Below are 18464 nucleotides of genomic sequence, written 5' to 3'. Positions count from 1 at the left end.
TGATGGGCAGGGAGGATGGAGTGCTGGAGCTCGTGGATCTGCGATCCTCCCTCGACGTGGCAGTCACCACCTTCTGCATCGGCGGGGGAGTGACGTGAGGTCTCAAGGGTGCGGCTACCTGACCATGACGATGAGGGCGCAGTTGTGTGGAGAGCGATGGCAAGCAGTGGGTTGCAGGAGATGCGGAAGGGATGATGACATGGGGCCTGACGGACAAGAATGCCGCGAGTAGCAGCGTACGAGCACATGACGAGGGGATCACTTGCCTTGCGGTAGTGGAGGTTGACTTGCTGGCGATCTGTGAAGCTAGATGCAGGTGAAGGCGGGAGGCAGTAGGCTGGCAGCAGGCGCAGAGAACAACTCAATCAGCTTGTGGGACATTTCGACGTCGTGACGTGGCGCCCTTGTTGATGTATATGTTTTGACATTATAATGAAACCTTGAGACATGGGTGTCAAAGATGTCAGAGATCCTGCGACTTGAGCTCGCCATCCGCATTCACGTTCCCCCCCTCGTTGTCCTCCGCTTTGTCTGCCTCCTTCTCCTTCCCCTTCTCCTTCCTCTCCTCTCCCTCGTCTGGCTGCTCAGCGCATTCCTCCAACGGAGTCTCCAACACCTAAGAAGCATCTCACCTCAACTTGCCTGCAACTCGCATCCCACCTGCAGGATCTCGGAGAAGAGCGTGAAGATGTCGGGCATGGCATCCGAAGAGTTGCCTCTCCTGTAGAGCAGCACAGAGCGAAGGACCGGGCATTGCCACTTGAGCCAGAGCTCGAAACAACCGGCATCGAGCTTGCGACTTGACCCCTCGGACCCCGCCTCCTGCTCCATCCGTCAGCTGCCCCATCGTCCTTCGCGGCCTCTCTGCACCATCACCTTCCCATCGTTGACGATAACTTGCACGTCCCATCCTTTCAGCGCAATCTCCACAGCTCCGCGGATTTGCTCGACATGCTCGGCGAAGAGCTCTTGCTGGTCTACATCGACGGCCTTGCCAACCTGCACGCCGAGGTCACGTGGACGTGCTTGAGAGCACGTGCCATACCGGAGATGACTGAGCAAAGTAAGCGACTTCTATCGTTATGGTCGACGACCTCGTGAAGCTCCCGCTCCTGATGTCGTCCTCCAATATCTTCAAACCATCCATGGTTCGACTCCTCCTCCTCTGAAGCCAACAACAAGTCAGAAAGCTGGCATGAAAGTGACGTTCTTGCAGTCTTCAAGACGTTCTCGTAACCACCTTCTGCTGAAGTGGATGACTAGACGATGCTCCTTCCTGTTGCAAGCATGTCAAAAAACCACATCCTTCACATCTAGTGGCATACCTGTTGTCCGCTTGGCCGGAGAGCCTTGTTCTTCTTCTCCTTCCGAGTCACGGGCTCTGTCCTTGGTGTACCACTCAAGGGTCTGTCCCTCGGTGTTGCCAGCCCTACAGCACTTGACCTCATCGCGTTCTTGTCCTCCACGTGTGATCTGGCTGTGCTGGGTCGGCTGGTAGCGGGAGGTCTATGGGGAACGCTCAGAGCCAGCTTGTTAGCAGAGTTAGCAGGACGGGCAGACCTCTCGAAGCGGTAGCTCAGGCTTCCGTTACCTCCTGTCACAAAAGGAGAGCGGAACCTTGAAACAGGACCATTCCTCATCTTCGACGCGAAATCCAACCTGGCCTGAAGCTCGAGCAGCTTGGCCTGACACAAGCGAGAAGAGCCTCAGAAGAGTCAGGAATCAAGTATAAGCAACCTGTAGCAATCTGTTCTTTGATTGCGCTGACTGATAGGACGAGTGAAGAATGGCCACCTCGTTCTTCAACTTTCTGTTTTCATCCTCCAACTCTACCACTCGAACCAACAGTGACTGTGTGATGCCGCTGCTTTCCGCCTTGGCTTCCAAAACCTCCATGTTCTCCGACAGCCAGTTGTTCTTGCAAGTCTCTCACGCTAGACCATTCCTGTTATATCTCGCTCTCTTCCTCTCACCATGGCCGTTGCACATTCTTCCCCTATCCGCCGCATGGCCAACCAACCGCAGCAAATTTCGTTTCACAGCCTTGAAAAGTAGTGTATCAGGCCAACCTCAGAGATAACAATAGAAAAATGAAAAGACAGCAGACAACATACACACATGTACGTCAGCACTATATCCACAGTCTGTACGCTCGCCTCAGAAGATACACTTCTGGTCGTCCATCATCACCTGTTCCAACTTCGAACACAGGCGGAACACAGATCAACAACTCACCCCTCAAATACCATTTCAAATGGGGGGTACGGTCATTGTTGGAATACAAAAAGGAGGCGGGAGCCAACGGGGCGAGGGTGAGGGAGGAGAGGGGGCGGGGGGCTCGAGCCCTTTAACTACAAGGCGGCAGCTGCGACCAGCACAAACCAAGCAGCATGGGTTTCGGAGGCATGCCGCCCAAGAAGGAGAAGAAGCCCAAGAAGGAGAAGAAGCCCAAGGCTGAGGGCGACAAGAAGAAGAAGAAGAAGAGGAGGAGCGAGAGCTACTCCATCTACATCTACAAGGTGTTGAAGCAGGTTCACCCTGACACCGGTATCTCCACCAAGGCCATGTCGATCATGAACTCGTTCATCTCGGACATCTTCGACAAGATCTCGAACGAGGCCGGCAAGCTTGTGAGGTACAACAAGAAGGGAACGTTGTCTGCTCGCGAGATCCAGACTGCTGTGCGTCTCATCCTTCCTGGAGAGCTCGCCAAGCACGCTGTGTCCGAGGGAACCAAGGCTGTGACCAAGTACACTTCGTCCTCGTAAACAGCTCGATCAAATACAAACACTATCAACTGGTGTTATTCGACACCAAACCTGAAGCTGCTGGTGCTGTAACAGGCAGTTCGAGTCTGCCTGGCTTCTTAAATCTGGAGCTAACATTCTGATTCCGTCTGCTGTGATGTGACTGAGTGATTTTTAAATGCAGAATCATCTCGATGAGACTGGCTCATGGTTTCCACGTGGAAGGAATCATACAGTGAAGGATCCTCTCAAGAGATCCTCCTCAATTTTGTGCCAACTGCTTTCAATTACACACTTTAGCTTCAAACAGCATCGTTGTTTGTCACATTCGATCTCTGATGCCGTTCTCTTGTGGCAGTTGAGCATGGTGAGGTGTATGAAGAAGCAAGAGTGATCGCACTGTCACTGGTGCATTCTCAATTCATCTGGACCATCATGAGGAACTAGCACCTCGGGTGGGTGCAGCTGGAAGGCTACATCATACGGAGAATCACGCCCGACAGTCGCCGGCGACTCGATGAAGGAATCATTATATGTGCTGCAATGATTGAATCATTATATGTGCTGCAATGATTGAATCATTATATGTGCTGCAATGATTGATTCCAGGCAGTTTGATGTTCTCACTCCGCATGCTTGATGAGGGTCCATTGTCACCGTGCTTCCCTATCTTGTGAGCTCCGACTTGTGAGCTCCGGAACTTCGACTTTGACTCTGTCCAGTGAGCTAGTAGAGACTCGCAGCCTGGAGGCCCGAGGCAGCGTCACTGCTAAGGAATCTTCCGATCAGTAGTGCCTGACCTCGCCGCCTGGCAACTTGGGACTCTCAGCGGCCTCTTGCCGATGCCTGCCACGGTGAGGCCGGCGTGACGGTGACGATCATCATAGCAGTAGGGTCGAAGCGGATGGGCGGCTCCTCTGGTGAACCTCCGACTCGGAGCCCGGTCCGATCAGACCCTCATGTCACTGGATCCCTCAGGCCAGGCTACTGCGGCCGCCTACCGCCGGCCGTGCTGAGGAGCTTCAGGCTTCCTTTTACTGAAAGTTAGGCTAGGACAATCAGGAGAGTCGGTTCCCGGTCGGTGTACCCGACTGTAGCCGCCGTATGGCCTGTGCGGCCGTACAGTGTCAAGGTCAAGCCTCCTCTACTCTCCTGATCATTGTGAGAGTCCTACGGCAGTACTACTGATTTTTAACTAAAGAGGAGGCCCAAGTTTGACCCTCAGAACACTCTGTCATGTCCGAGTCGCACAGGCCCAGTCGCAGCTTCCGAAGCCTGGGTACGGCGGCGGGCGGGTCCCGGAGTCCCGGATCCGATCATACCAGCCGGGCTACTGAACAGCAGTCGGCAACACTGATGAAGGTTGTCCTCGTACTATTTTTAACTTAACTTTGAGTAAACACAGAACTACCCATAATAAAATTAAAATAGCTAATATTCGGGCCAATACAACCAGAAAGGGTAGGGTACGGAGACACTCAAAATAGGGGGTAGGGTCCATCTAATATTTTGTGAAGACAATGGACGACGATGCGCTTGTGGAGGAGGAGATAGAGGAGGTGGAGGTGACGGGGAGACCCGAGGGGCCTCCATGCTCGCTGAACGAACTCGAAATGTTCTTCCACGCCTATGTCGCTAGCCCAGGAAGGTGAGGACATTTGCCCGTGACTGCGAGTCGCTTTGGATCCGGTAGAAACCATCTGTGCTGTGGTCTCGAGGGCTGTCAGGAAGCAAGATATCGAAGCATGTCTCTTGCAAGCCCATCACGGGAAGCTTTGGATAAAATTTGATTTTGATGTTCAAGAGCTTCACTTTACATCTTGTTGTTGTCTTGAGTACACCACCACGAACTTGCCTTTCCCATAAAATCTGTGTTTGAAGGGGCCCGGAACATTCGTTGACTCTTTTTACAGCACTCAGTTCGTCAAGAGCGAGAGGAGTGAACGATCGGGATCCGTCATTGTAACGACGCAGAGACTGATCTTCAACTTCTACCGGAGAGCCCCAACGGATCCGACGAGTTACCCCGGCTACGAAGAAGTCGAGTGCAGGGGCGGGATGGGAGGAATCTGGAACGTCATTCCCCGCGGGATGATCGACGACATTGTCTTGATCAATGGAGGCATCTCAGATGGACAAGGCTCTTCGCACACCCGGAAGACTGTCCAAGGTACCTTCTACCTGACAATGAATTACTCGATATCACTTATGTGCCTCTTCCCAGTCGGGGGGAAGTTGATCATACGATGTCACGACCTGAGGGAGGTTGCTGTGTTCTTTCCCGACATGGCCTCGGCGAAGCGAGTCTTCGCTCTCCTGACATACGACAGGTGAACACGTTTGTTGCTCTAGGTGGCGACTCACTTTGCCGCAGAGGGCTCAAGGTTGGTGTTGGTGGAGCCACGAGTTTCTCGGAAGACCTCAAAGGAAACATCAGCGTATGCTGTCAATTCCAGAGAGCTTGAGAGGTTGGCTGACTTGTTGCAAGGCTGAGGAATGGATCGCTGCAAGACCTCCATGGTCCTTCATCACCGATACGAGCATGGCGTCCATCCCTGTGGTCCCAGCAGCACTCGCGGGAGATTGGAGGGTGACACATGTGAACTGGATGTATCAGACCTGCAAGTCGTATCCGAGGACACTCCTGGTCCCATCCTCTGTGACGGATGAGGAGATCGGGAGAGCAGCAGCGTTCAGGTCTAAGAATCGCTTCCCTGTGGTGGAGTTTGTCTACATCAACGGAGCATCCATCTCAAGGGCCTCCCAGCCTAAGGTGAGAGCTGTTTGTTCTCTCTCCCTTGCCTGAGCTCGCATGACACCATCGACCTGGCGGGCCGTCTGGTTCAGGTGGGGCTGAGCTTACGCCAGAACAAGGAAGACTTGAAGCTGTTGGAAAGTTTGTCGAGAGTGGGAGAGACTCGGCATTCTCTTGTGGTGTTTGACGCTCGGCCTCCCATGAGTGCGTACGCCAACTACGCGAAGGGAGGAGGGGTGGAGCGATACTCCAACATCGAAGTCTCCTTCCTGGGGATCGAGAACATTCATGCGGTCAGGAGCGCGTTGAGTGATTTCTTGAAGGAGGAGCTGTCCCTGTCGTCCGTGTGGATGTCGTCTGTGTCTTCTCTCATCTCAGGAGCCAAGCAGGTACAGGTCTCTCAGTCATCTCAGGTATGTTGACTTGTGTGAAATCAGTGCAGTGAAAAGGTTGCGGCCGGGAATTCAATTTTGCTTCACTGGTACTTAAACTCTCTGTGCACAAGTCTGTCCGTATGACTCATGCGATACTCTGTATTTGTTACTCAAGACGGTGACGTTAGATGATGATGATGGAGATGATGATGGAGATGATGATGGAGATGATGATGGAGATGGTGATGGAGATGATGATGGAGATGATGATGATGGAGATGATGATGGAGATGATGATGATGATGATGGAGATGATGATGATGATGGAAATGATGATGATGATGGAGATGATGATAGGGATGATAAAGATGAAGATGATGAATTGATGTATGGGGTCAAGTGGCCTTGTTGTGTAGGGTTATTGATTCGGAGTGAGACAGTTCGGACGGATGGGATCGCACTCCTCAAATCGCGTCGCTGACTGCGATCATATTGGATGCAAGCTCAAGGACGGTAGAGGGCTTCTGCGCCCTCATCGAGCGGTATGCCGACGATGAATAACATGCACGAGACTGACGGCGGCATACAGCTCATGGGTATCCTTCGGCCACAAATTCGATCAGAGGTATGGGAGAGAAGAGAGCAAGCGCGAAGAGTCTCCTGTTTTCATCCAGTTCCTGGATGCTGTCTGGCAACTGCTAGTCCAGTTCCCAGCTGCATTTGAGTTCAACGACAAGTTGTTGGAGTTCCTGGCCGACGAGGTTTATATCGGAAGGTGCATCTCCCTAACTGACCTTCCACTGATCTTTCCTTCTTCCTAGCCTGTTCTTCTCCCGCCCTGACATCCCCGATTGTTCAGGTTCTGCAACTTTCGGTTCAACTGCCAGCAGGAGAGGTTTTGCAACGCTCAGCAAGGTAACTAAGGCGTCGCCCTTGGTGTCTGCCCTCAGAGTTGCCCTGACAGGAAAGAATCTCTGTGGTTCAAACCCATCGGACAACATTTGGAATCACATCAGAAACTTTGAAAAATCTTTCAAAAATGCTCGTTACGAATCCCCCCCGGTCACTTCCCCCCTCTCGCCCAAGGTGCAGAGCGGCGAGCTGTCGGTGTGGTACAGGTATTATTCGAGGTCGATGCTGTTTCCTTGCGTAGCCGAGTGTCCTGATGCGTCTCTTGTGACCAGGTGGAGGCTCAGGAACGTTATTTTCCCTCAAATCACGTGGTTTTTCCCTCGCGCAGGTAAAGAATCGTCTACTGGGTGAACTTGATGGTGTTTTCTCACACCCGGTCAGATATACCCCGAACCGATCTGCCTTCTCATGAGATGCAAACCCAGCCAGAGATCAGGGCGTTGGATGCGTATTTCGACAGCGAGCCGCTCCTACAAGCCCTCCTCATCAAGCGAGAAGCTCTGCCGACATTCTTCCCGTTCCATGTCCAGTCTGCTGTCCAAGTGCCTCCTTTGGAGTCCGCGATCAGTCAAGAAGCGCTAGGAGATTCGTACGAGGTTGTATTTAGATAACTTTATGTAAATTAGATGGTTTCGCCAAGCTTATCAAGAGTTTATGCTCCATACAATGCACAGTATAATACAACAAAAGCACATAGCTCGCAGAATGGGCAACGACGACTTTTGTGAGGTTATTTAGAACCATTCACCGGCTACGTGTAAGAAAGCGTCATTGAACAGCGACGGGTTGGGAACTTGCTTTGAGCCGACGGCACAATAAATCGCTTCGTCGAAAGTTGTCTGGCCCATGTCTTCTGCCTGCTCCACCATGCACACGGAGGCAGGGGAGGAGGAGGAACTGGTGGACATCTTTTCAACCGAGTCGTGCTTCCTTAGGTATGGCCATCTTGATAGCCCCACCCTCCGGCATGCGCTCTTAAATGCAGTAAGAGATATTCCCTGCAGAACGAATTCACGTCACACAAGGCAAAAGCTAAAGCACAAGCCTACCATTCTCTGCGCCGCAACTGTTTGTTTCAGATGGAAAAGAGCTGAAATTTCTTCTAAAGTGAAGGCAACATGATGTGTTTTTCGTTGAATCTCGCCTTGCTTCTTTCTAGGGTAAATGTGGGCCAATTTAGTTGGGTACATGCTGTACCAGCAAGCGATTCTGCTTTCTTTCAAGGAGATTGTACAGCAATGATCTCCTGTATTGTGGATTCGAAGTGTACTGTGGGCAAAGAGCGAAGAAGTAGAGAACAATCCGATCAAGGTTTAGAAAGGGGAGGTAGATGTATGGGTGGAGAAGCAAGCGCGTGACAAAGGGCTGATACAGCTTTGCTGCGTTGGAGGATGGGGGTGATAAGGGAAGAGGACGGGCGCAAGTGAAAGGCAGAGACGAGGGGCAAACGATGAAGAGGACAAAGGTACCCCCCTCTTCTCCTCGACGGGCAGTCGAACAAGGGGTGGTAAAAGCGAGGGAGCTCAGGCCAGACAGATCGCAGAAAAAAAGTCTCTTTTTAGGTCAATTCTTTACAAGCTAAAAATTGTTTAAAACGTTTTTGATTTTTCGGAAGGTCAAAAATGATCCCCTAGTTCCCACCAATCGTTGTATTAGCAGGCTGTTTGGAACAAATTTCATAAAATTTCACAGCGTTTCGTCTCTCTACACCAAAGTGTGTCTTTTCAATGTAGTCGGAGTGCGTCACGAGGTCACCCCCCATTACACCCGGGTAGAAGCAGTAGTTCGAACACCACCCCTCCCACTTGGTTTGACCTCTATACACCTCATAGCCACCGGTAGTGTCGTCACGCAACATAGACTCTGCCATGGCCAGCTCCGACTAGCAAGATAAGAGCAATGCTTCCGGCGTTAGGGGGCCCCTGGCAGGGGGGTGGATGGTTCGACTCGTGCCCCTCATGCACGTATCATGTGTGGGTAGTATCAACCAATGGGTGGGTAGAGTCAGTCAAACAGGGGGGTGCCAGGACCATCGGACGTTGATCGGAACGTTCTGGTCCTCGGAAGGGCTGGGGTCGGGAGTCGCGGAGTCCCGCTGACTGGCCGTTACCTGCTCCTAGGGCCATGAGACTCCCCGTGGGCTCGAAGGGACGCCTGTGGCTCCGTCAGGTGACCCACTTGCGGCTGGGTGACGATGGGAGGCGTAATTGGTATCAGAATGGACTCTCAATCACTCAGCGGCGGGCGGCCGCGGAGATACGTCCAGGCCGCGTCACCGTGCTACGGCGGGGGCCACGAGGCCGCCGGGGGCCTCCACCGGCGGGCCAGCCCGGCGACCGTACAGTCAGAGGCGCCGCCGGGCGCCCTGGCACTGTCACGGATGGTGGTGACTGACGGATTGAGATAAAGACTCCGGGATTGACGGAGTACCGGCCCGCGTCACGCCTGCCCCAAGTCCATTTAAAAATCACGGTACTACGAGGACAATCACTGCCATGGCATTACTAAGTTTAGTATGAAGCGCCGCGTTCCGAAGTTCAGGCCCGCCAGTCCGAGCCCATCACCGGCACCCGGCCCGGCGGCCTGGCCGCCGCAGTGCGTCGGAGGGGCCCCTGGCGAAAAGATCTGAGGCAGGCCTGCCAAAATTCACTTGCCCCGGGCCCCCGGCACATGCCGCCATGGCTAAGGGAGCGACGGATGCGAGCGATCTGCATTGCCATAGCGCTGATCTCGCATCCCCACCAAACATCCTCCTTCCTTTGCACCCAAATCCTCCATTGTCCCCTGTCCCCTGCTTCTCAGTCCTTCGTCTCGCCGCCTCTGCTCGGTTATCGAGCCAATCAACCAACGAACCGGAGGAGGCCAGAGATGTCTGCTGCAAACTTCAAGACGACCTCCCTGAGCGAGCCAAGGTAAAGGATCTGACAATACCTGAAAGATGTTGATGACGTGTACATGATGAGCAGGATCAGCAGACATGGTCCTCTAAAGACGGAGTCAATAGAAGAAATCGTTCATGTCCTTTCCGTCGCGCCGCTCATGGAGCAAGAAGGCAGTTCTTCTCAGCGCCGAGAAACTGAGGCGAAGCGACTGCGAGCTTGTGTCAATGCGCTCGTGTAGCTCCAGCACTCTGATGCCTTGAACGTCTTTGATTGTTGTGTTCAGAAAGGTTTCATTTTCCCTCACCGGGAATGCAGCCTCGGAGGTACGACAAGAAATTCTTCAGGACGAGAAGTTTTACAGGTGATTGTGAAGGTTGCGAGCTCTTGCTGTCTGAATGACGACCATGACAAGTCTCTGCCACTCTATCTCTGCGATCCGACTCGGCGAACAATCAACGAAGGTGGTTGACGACGCCAGGATTTCATTGCAGGCTCTCCGAGCCCTAGCAGGTTCTCGTCAGTCTCACAGCACTGGGCAACGCTGACATGCTGTACTAGTTCTCGCTCCTCTGCCAGACACTCTGTCCTCCTGCGTGCAGACGCTGGCTGGTCGAGTCTGTGAGGTAACGCAAACGAGGTTCGGCAAAGCGAGGTGACCGTTGCTGGCAGAGGCTGGAGAATCTTTCCAGCAGCGACAAGGCCACGTTTGACTGGGCGTGTAGGAGGTAAGGTCTTGCTGGCTCGAGTCTGAGCCCTCAGTGTCCTTGTTGCTGCGCAGGCTCCATGTCGACGAGAGGGTGCAGAGGTTGGCCGGCGAGGCGTTCAAAGAGCTCGCGCTGCCTTTCTCCATCTCCATCGGTGAGCTCTCCTATTGCCGGGCCTCTCCCTCTCCCTCTCCCTCTCCCCTTAAGGTGACTCGGCAGGAATCCTGGAGGACGTGGCGAGCTTCGAGGAGGTGAGCATACAGGCTGGCGATCGGAAGTGGCTGAGCCTGCGCAGCTGAGGAAAGAGATTCCTTTCAAGGCAGAAAAGCTCCTGACCCGTGACGGACGGGTGGGACGCGCATGCAGTTTCTCCCTCTAGCCCTTCTGAAGTATCTCCTTCCTACAGCAAGTCCTCGAGAGGAGGGAAACCTGCTGGATGGCAGAGGAAGGGATCGGAGGCCTTGCTTACAGGTACCATCACTCCTTCCCCCTTGCTCTTCGCCAAATTCCCAACTCCCATCTCTCTTCTTCCAACGGAGCTTTCCTTCAGCGGCAAGATCATGTCGCCGACCCCCTTCACTCCCGCTGTCACTCGTGTGCGCGACGTTCTCTTCGAACGCACCAACGTCAGGTATGAGCCCTGTGGTCGGAGTCTTCGGCTCCTGACGCTCCTTCCTCCTCTTCTCTTCACTTGCAGGTACGACTGCTGCCTCATCAATCTCTATCCCGACGGCGACTCAGCTTGCAAGTGGTATGTCCTCCGTCTCTCTGCCCCTTCTCTCGTTCAATCCGCTGCTCCTCCCGTCTCCGGTTTCTCTGGTCTTTTCCTCCTTCTCTGAGATTTTTCCCACTGCGTCGCCGCATAATCGCTCCCACTGACTCCTTTCCTTCCTGCCTTGCCGGAGAAGATGGTGAATCTGCTCCGATTGATCTGATCTCAGGCATACGGATCCCGATCACGGACGTCTCTGGTCGCTGGAGGCGAGTACAAGTCCGGAAACCGCTGCATGCTCACCCCCTACAGGCGTGTGTAGCATCCTTCGGAGAGACGAGGAGATTCAACCTGCGGAGAATACCAGAGCCCAAGAGTAGGCAGGAGGAGGAGGAGGAGGTACTGTAGGTGGGGGAGAAAATGTGGGGTGAAGCTGCTTTCTGCAGGAGAAGTTCTCCTTCCACGTCTTTGAGGGGGATACCATGCACATGTTTCGTGACTGTCAGGATACGTTCGAGGTGAGGAGCAGGCTGGAGCCAGGAGGCCCGGGCCCTGTGGGAGGAGGAGGAGGAGGAGGAGGAGGAGAAGAAGAAGATGGATGTTGACGCTGATGCAGCACTGTGTCCTGAAGGCAGAGGGCGAACACAACCTTGGACCGAGGTCTCAATAGAGATCCTACCCTTCCCCCCCTCTCCCCCTTCCTCTTCTGCTGCTTCTGTCCTCCTTCCCTTCTCAACCTCGACCCCTCTCTTCCCGGAGTGCTTGCTCTATCTTTCACTGCGTGCTCGCTCAGGATTTGCTCTTTGTTCGGGTGACGTTGTACCCTCAGGATTAGCATCGTCTTCAAGAAAGCTCTTATATCTCCCTCCGGCAAGTCTTTCTAGTCTCTATCGAGTGCAACTCATGCGCTTCTATCAGGCAAACGAGGCCATGGAGGTGTCGAGATTCAGAGGAGCAAGAAAGAGAGCACCTCCAAGTAAAGCGCCTTCCTCTCCTTCCTCCTCCCCCCTCCCCTTCCCCCTCTCCCTTCTGTTGTTCTCGTCTTCATTGTTGCTTCCTCGTCCTTACATTTGTGGCGCGGGTCTCCCAGATTTGTTCTGCCTCCGAGGGGAAAGAAGAAGAGCAAGGAAGAGAAGAAGAGCAAGGAAGAGAAGAGAGGTGCGATCTCTCTCGCCAACCTCATCGTCCTCTCACTGTTGATCCGCAAGATTCCAAGAGAGGTGTAAGATAACGGCTCAAAGTGGTTGGGGTTCTTCTTACAGCCTTTTGTACTCAACTTAGAGAACTTACAAACAAGTCTGTTTTCAAAGATGCCCTGGCAAGGAGGAAAACTTATCGAAGCATTTACGTCACGTGTTGTTGCTGTCATGTGCTGGCAGTTGTCCATCATGATTATTTGTTGGACGGCCTGTTCTTGCGCTCGAGGGCTTCCAGTGCACTGAAGATCCTAAAGACGTCGGCGAAAGGAAGTTGAAGTCTGTCGAGCATGTCGTCTCTAGTGAGCAGCACTATCGCCCTGTCGTCTATCTTCTCCCTCACAAACACCGATGCATGCGCTCTTTCAAGCCCGGCTTCCTCCAGCACCATCCTCACAAGTCTGTAGTCCGATCGCTCTTTCAGGAAGACGCATGCAGCATCGGATACTCTCTCTTCGTCCTCCTCCTCCTCCACAGCAGCCTCTTCGACGACTTTCTCTTGTTTGATGACCTTGGCTTCGACCTTTTCTTTCCTGTTGGAAGTAGACACTTCGCTGGGGTTCTTTCTCGACTTGAGGATCGAGGAGTAGGCAAGAGCGTACATGCCAATGGTCGTCAATCCTCTCTTCCTCTTCCTCGCTTTCAGTCTCTGCGCTGTTGCTCCCCTCTCTCAAAGCTTCTTCAACACGCAAGAGCAGCTGAGTGTGAAAAAAAAGGTCAAGAAATTGACATTTTTTATCAACATCACGGAATCTTCGCTCATACCGTCTTGCCACGTTCAGCTGACTGAGCCACTGGCACGGGTCAAGCCGCAAGTTCGTAAGTCGGTCCGATCACTGAGGGTGAACTTTCGTTACTCAAAGTCTTCAATTGATTTTGAACCTCCGAAGTTCGTCTGAGTTTATTGAACGCAAACTAAACTTCAAAGGTTCGACATGTGAGAGTACGGTCGGGCATTGCGGCTCACTGTCATTGTGCACCGCCGTGCTGCAGCCCTTCCAACGTCACTTGTAACGGATGCCGCAGAGTTGACAAGGGGAGGCAGGGTCAGGTTCAATCTCAGCATTCAGCTGCTCCACACGTGAGAAGAGATTCAGGATCGGACGCGTGCTCAACCGGTGAAGTAGGGAGCAGAGGGAGCCCCGGTGATGGCAGGCCTGGCGCTCGTTGTGTTGGCATACAGCTGCATTGGAGGTTGCTGCTGCTGCTGCTGTTGCTGCTGCTGCTGCTGCTGTTCAAACTTTAGATTCGCACCCATCGTGGCGTGTAGATCAACGCACATGAATGAGGGAGGCTGTCATGACGCCTTCTTGCGATGTTCGCATCATATTGGCATCCATCGGCTGCTGGAGCATCGCCGGGGGGATCGCCGGCAGGTAGAAATTCCCGGACGACTGCAAGTTGGGAAAACTCTGCTGGGGGATACCGAAGTTGGCAGAGTGAACCCCTGAGCACAACCGAGTCAGCTCGAGTCACAAGACCGGGGGAGGAGGAGGGAGGCGAAGGAGAAGACAAGAGGAGCCGAGGTAAAGGACACAAAGAGACAGGGGGCATGACCCTGATTGAAACCATAGGATGCGACCGGATCCTGGATCACGTAAACGGGCTGGATGTTGCTCCCCTGAGCGTGGAGGAGGGACGAGGAAGCTCGAATCTGCTGCAAGAGGTACTCCGGGACCTGCGCAGTCTCGGGTCATGATGGCGCGCTGGAGGAAGTGACTTGTTGACCTTAGGGAGCTCCGGAAGGGGAGGAGGGTTGTCTGCAAGTCAAGGTGGTGAGGAATGGAAAGGAGGGAGGGAGGGAGGGAGGGAGGGAGGGGGGATACGGCAAGGACACACTTGGATCCCACAGAGGACCGTAGAGGATATCAGCCTTCCACTCAGCATCCTTGTCTGTGACCTGCCATGGGGTTGAGGGCAAGTTTTCACTAGCGGGGAGAAAACGTTGACCTTGACTCCGACCCACAGGAACGCGAGATGTGGGTACCTGCTAGACTGTCAGGCCGCCGGCCTCTCCTCTTCCTGGGCCGCACTCGTTGCGCATCGCGTCGTCTATGAGCTGCCACTTGGAGGTGTCGTGAGGCGGGATGGCTCGCCGTAGCGTGAGATTTCTCTTCTCGCTGTCTGTCGTGACAATCGTCTCAGCCCCTGCCCCATCACACGACGTCTGCTCACCGTGGATGTAGGAGACGGTCACTGAAGTTCCACTCTTTCCTCCTAGGAGGGAGGTGACCTATCGAGAGAGCAACCAAATCATCTGAGAGTTCTCAGGAGCATGTAGACAACCTCCTCAGTCGACAGGCGCGAGACGTCCTGCCCGTCCACGGACTCTATCTGATCGCCAACTGCAATCAATTGCGTACTATACGCAATGCTCAGATAGATACACGAATTGTGCAAGAGTGTCACTTGAAAGCCGGGCCATTCCGGGCGACAGCTTTGACAGTGTGCTTTCCATTCTCATACACGACGTCCAGCCCGACATCAGCCTCCTTGCTTGTCTCATGCACCTTTTACAGCCTCTCAGACCCGCTCGAAGGAAAGAGAAACAGGACGATAACCACATTTGGCCGGGTCTCGACCGCAGGCAGAGCTTGAGCTTCTTTTGCTTGCATCTGCCTCTTTGCTTCTTCTTGTCGTAAGGCATCGTTCTGTGCAATTTGTTTCTGCCTTTCAGCTTCTTTCCTCTCAGCTTCCTTTCTCTCAGCCTCCTTTCTCTCAGCCTCCTTTCTCTCAGCCTCCTTTCTCTCAGCCTCCTTTCTCTCAGCTTCCCTCCTCTCAGCTTCCTTTCTCTCAGCCTCCTTTCTCTCTGCTTCCTTTCTCTCTGCTTCCTTTCTCTCAGCCTCCTTTCTTTCAGCCTCCTTTCTTTCAGCCTCCTTTCTTTCAGCTTCCCTCCTCTCGGCTTCTTTCCTCTCAGCCTCCTTCCTTTGTTCTTCCAATCTATGAATTTCTTCCTGCTGTTCCATCTTTTTCTGAGTCTCCATCCGTGCCGAATCGACTTGTTGGGCTCCTTGTTCCTTTCGATGGGGACTTGTCAGTCGCGTCAAGGTCAGTACGCATCGTACTGCTGTCGTGTTTGCAGGTGCGTTGGCGTTTGTTGAGCGAAATCCTGAAGGAACTCGCTTCACAGGGGTTGCCACTTGTTGCTGAAAGGTCAAGTGAGCGATGTAAACAACTGCTGGTCACCAACAGGAGCCTGAACTGGAGCCATTGCGGTCACCGACTATGGAAGCAACAGGTTAGCCGAGTGAGATCGTCTTTTTGTCCATTCGCAGCAAAACGAACGGCTCACCTTGACGTTGGTCCCAGCGTTGGGTGGTAGAGTCTTCTTGTAAGGATGATGGCTGCACGGAAAGGAGAGTCATGGACGGATCAACGAAAGTTCCTCTACCTCTTGATGTCCTTGGTCTTGCTCAAAGAGGAGCTGCTGCGGAACTGGCTCTGTGGGTCCTTGTTTCCAATGAAGGTCAGGAACGTGGGCCAAAGCACACTCTATGATCACGTTGTAGAGCTCCCTAAGCTTGGTCTCGATGTACTTGGCTGTTCGCACCTTATCTGTCAAAGCCATGTATCATTCAGCTTCGTCCAGCGTTTGTTTGTACCTTCATCCCCAGAGAGATTGACATGCAGCAGCGTTCCAATGCTCTGATTCCTGCACTGCCTGTCTGAGTTTTGGCGACCCTACAGCCCACACTATCACCCGTTCACCAGCCATCGTTCGGAACCCACAACCTATGGTAGATGTCATAAGCCAGCAGGACAAGGCAGAGGACGAAGAGCCGCCCAGACCTCGAGCTGTTTCCCCTCGACCGCGAGCATCCGTTGGAGATCATTCCTCGCGTCTTCTTCAAACTTCTGGTGCTTGGGCTTGATCACTTCCCAATCTTCTTCGATGCAGAACGTAACTCCGATTGAGATCCATGAGTCCATTGAGATGGCGGAGCTCTGAATGCGCTCTTATCACTCATGGGCTGACTTGCAGCTGTCAACGATACCTTGCTCGAAGATTGGTAGTTCAAGGACATCGTGAGAGTGCCGGTAATGGGAGCGTCGACAGAAATGTTCTTGCTAGGTTTCACTTGAAATGTCTGCTTTATGTCCATTCCAACGAAGTTTTCCAGCTTCGAGACATTGAGAATGACCTGTCGCAACCAAGTCCTTGACAGAAAATTGAAAATCAGAGAGCATTCAAACCTCTCCAAGGAAATTCGAATTGTTCGTAGGATTTTTGTCGCTGGCGTCCCTTTGATTTTGAAACATTAGAGAACCTTCACGCTCAACGCTCCAAACACACCACAGAGTAATTTCCAGCTGAGAGGTTGATGCATTTTCCACTTCCAGCTGAAACTGCTGGTTAAAGACCTGGACGGAGAGTCACAAAGAAGAAAGATCGAATTTCAATCACAGGCTCCGTTGTTTGCAGGCATTGAGGGTTGAGCTTAGTAGCCACGGGCTGACTGTAGAACCATCTCAGTCTGGGGAGAGCAAGGAGAAAAGACAAGAAGTTCGTGCTTCTACTGAAGGGCACAGCAAGTCCATCGAGCTCGCCTTGACCAGCACACCAAGGAAATTTGGTTCATTATGCAAGCAAGGAGAGGGGAGGTGGCAGGGGATTCCTGCGAGATCGCTGGTCATCACCTCGAAGAGTTGCGGGAGAGCAGACGAAGTTGAGCCACAACATCTGGCGCTCGCTCCTCCTTCCCACGCAGCATCGACGCATGGCTCACTACCGCTGAGAGTACTCCGGACATGGCGCGGCTTACCCGCGGGATGGGGTGTTTCAAACTAAGATGTGGGTGGGGGTGGGGGTCATAACTGATCATCTCAGATGACCCGGTAGGTTGGGACCCATTTCGACTGCAATGAACCGGTGGGGTGGTTCGTGTGCTTTTGGAGGACCGGGAGGGTGGGGTAACGACCGACGTGTCAAACTGATCTCAGTGTTCGGCGATTGACCGGGCCGACCCTCCGGGACTCCCGGGTACCGTAGTAGTGCACTTTAAGTTAACTTTGAGTAAAGGTAGTAGTACGGTGTGACCCCATTTAGACCTGCAGCCGCAACCCCCCACCCCCACCCCACCCCCTTCTGCCCTGCCTGTCATTATATGCAACCACACTGCCGTCACGCCTGGCTAGGCTATTGTGCTAGCCACCCTACCCCCCTTGCTCGTTCACTGATCACGGTACTGGATAAGAAGATAATCATAATCGGAGGGCTCAATATTCCGCGTTCGATACCCCCTACCCCCCTCCCTCCCATGCATCAGGGGCACCGAAGTTACTATTTGAAGGGGAGCCGATCAACTTCGTGTTGGAGAGGGTGGGGTAGGAGGGTACCGTACCATCGCCAGCCAGATAAGGTTTTTGTAGGGGACAAGGAAGGGTGGGTGGTGTGCATTTGTGTCGAACAGTGGGGGGGTGTGGAACATCGTGGGGTGGGTGGAGGTCAAGTGTTTCGCGGAATGGTTTTGAGTTTGACGCGCAGGGATGGCGACGGCTGAATGAGGAGAGAAGATGAAGAGGAGCAACAGTGTGGCGGATGCGAAAACTAGGAAAGAAAGACAAACACGAACGAGCAGAGGCGAAGCAAGTGAAAAGCATGTCTTGTGCACTGAAAAGGCTCTCGCGGGGGAACACAGATTGTCAGTTTGTTGAAGTATTTCAAACCAAGGCCTGGCAATGCCCATGATACCCAAGTGACACCAAAATATCTGAACATCTTTGACACGGGAATATCACTCTCTCACCAGGATGTTCTCTGCTCGAATCTCAGCAAGTCATCATTCTGTTTACCAACAACGCATGCATGCCTCGGTGCATGGCAGTATTCACTCCGAGGGATTGAACATGCATAGAATGAGCCGTGAATTGACGATCGATGAGACCTCGGAGCGGTCAGAAGGAGAGCCGAAAAGAGTAGACTTCAATGAACTTCAAAGCTTTGATGATGAGATCATATTAAGGGCCTCACTATACAAGCTCTCGGAGAGGGGCGGGTGGAGGAGGAAGTTGGTAACACTGAGAACGAGCAGGCTGGAGTATGTTGACGATGATTCGAACAACTGGCTCGGCTTGAGCGTTATGAGGACTGTCATGCTTGATGAGGTGGTTTCAGCCATCTCTCATCAGAGCTCGGAAGAGAAATCATATTTTGCCACCTCTGACACATTGAAAGAAGGCAA

At 53.1% G+C, this 18464-nt stretch overlaps 7 protein-coding genes across 7 annotated transcripts; 3 read left to right on the top strand and 4 right to left on the bottom strand.

Annotated features, from left to right (window-relative positions):
* Positions 1 to 463: 463 nt before the first annotated feature.
* On the bottom strand, positions 464 to 1946 carry GUITHDRAFT_151177 (hypothetical protein; the record flags this gene model as incomplete). Its single annotated transcript, XM_005837445.1, has 8 exons — positions 1738 to 1946; positions 1561 to 1685; positions 1326 to 1506; positions 1241 to 1276; positions 1046 to 1165; positions 877 to 999; positions 661 to 822; positions 464 to 616 (listed from the first exon to the last, which is right to left on the bottom strand). The coding sequence occupies exons 1-8, from the start codon at positions 1894 to 1896 to the stop codon at positions 464 to 466; spliced, it is 1059 nt and encodes a 352-aa protein (XP_005837502.1). The 5' UTR covers positions 1897 to 1946.
* A 459-nt stretch (positions 1947 to 2405) lies between these two features.
* GUITHDRAFT_67045 (hypothetical protein) lies at positions 2406 to 2768 on the top strand (the record flags this gene model as incomplete). Its single annotated transcript, XM_005837444.1, has 1 exon — positions 2406 to 2768. One exon carries the CDS (start codon positions 2406 to 2408, stop codon positions 2766 to 2768), a length of 363 nt encoding a protein of 120 aa, XP_005837501.1.
* A 1592-nt stretch (positions 2769 to 4360) lies between these two features.
* On the top strand, positions 4361 to 7399 carry GUITHDRAFT_103752 (hypothetical protein; the record flags this gene model as incomplete). The annotated part of the gene is made up of 13 exons (XM_005837443.1): positions 4361 to 4395; positions 4661 to 4917; positions 4972 to 5077; positions 5122 to 5185; positions 5236 to 5520; positions 5616 to 5891; positions 5940 to 5983; positions 6317 to 6418; positions 6466 to 6651; positions 6736 to 6791; positions 6841 to 6994; positions 7061 to 7116; positions 7170 to 7399. The coding sequence occupies 13 exons, from the start codon at positions 4361 to 4363 to the stop codon at positions 7397 to 7399; spliced, it is 1851 nt and encodes a 616-aa protein (XP_005837500.1).
* Positions 7400 to 7522: 123 nt separating this feature from the next.
* Positions 7523 to 7840, bottom strand: GUITHDRAFT_103751 (hypothetical protein; the record flags this gene model as incomplete). Its single annotated transcript, XM_005837442.1, has 2 exons — positions 7523 to 7786; positions 7838 to 7840. 2 exons carry the CDS (start codon positions 7838 to 7840, stop codon positions 7523 to 7525), a joined length of 267 nt encoding a protein of 88 aa, XP_005837499.1.
* A 1816-nt stretch (positions 7841 to 9656) lies between these two features.
* Positions 9657 to 11970, top strand: GUITHDRAFT_103750 (hypothetical protein; the record flags this gene model as incomplete). The annotated part of the gene is made up of 17 exons (XM_005837441.1): positions 9657 to 9700; positions 9845 to 9904; positions 9954 to 10031; positions 10083 to 10180; positions 10229 to 10293; positions 10340 to 10395; positions 10449 to 10528; positions 10582 to 10625; positions 10670 to 10723; positions 10781 to 10845; positions 10925 to 11005; positions 11072 to 11125; positions 11316 to 11359; positions 11409 to 11485; positions 11533 to 11604; positions 11703 to 11746; positions 11916 to 11970. 17 exons carry the CDS (start codon positions 9657 to 9659, stop codon positions 11968 to 11970), a joined length of 1071 nt encoding a protein of 356 aa, XP_005837498.1.
* Positions 11971 to 12478: 508 nt separating this feature from the next.
* GUITHDRAFT_103749 (hypothetical protein) lies at positions 12479 to 12886 on the bottom strand (the record flags this gene model as incomplete). Its single annotated transcript, XM_005837440.1, has 1 exon — positions 12479 to 12886. The coding sequence occupies one exon, from the start codon at positions 12884 to 12886 to the stop codon at positions 12479 to 12481; it is 408 nt and encodes a 135-aa protein (XP_005837497.1).
* A 455-nt stretch (positions 12887 to 13341) lies between these two features.
* Positions 13342 to 17033, bottom strand: GUITHDRAFT_103748 (hypothetical protein; the record flags this gene model as incomplete). The annotated part of the gene is made up of 23 exons (XM_005837439.1): positions 13342 to 13352; positions 13399 to 13510; positions 13563 to 13729; positions 13840 to 13960; positions 14011 to 14042; positions 14122 to 14182; positions 14233 to 14269; positions 14316 to 14406; positions 14458 to 14515; positions 14569 to 14644; positions 14692 to 14792; positions 14844 to 15428; positions 15575 to 15626; positions 15674 to 15732; positions 15785 to 15837; positions 15885 to 15934; positions 15983 to 16014; positions 16072 to 16227; positions 16278 to 16424; positions 16477 to 16525; positions 16577 to 16644; positions 16688 to 16739; positions 16921 to 17033. The coding sequence occupies 23 exons, from the start codon at positions 17031 to 17033 to the stop codon at positions 13342 to 13344; spliced, it is 2283 nt and encodes a 760-aa protein (XP_005837496.1).
* Positions 17034 to 18464: the final 1431 nt, after the last annotated feature.

Source organism: Guillardia theta (assembly GCF_000315625.1).
Source record: "Guillardia theta CCMP2712 unplaced genomic scaffold GUITHscaffold_14, whole genome shotgun sequence".
Taxonomy (NCBI): domain Eukaryota; class Cryptophyceae; order Pyrenomonadales; family Geminigeraceae; genus Guillardia; species Guillardia theta.
Note: the sequence above shows the minus strand (reverse complement) of the source record. Positions and strands in the feature narration are given on the sequence as shown.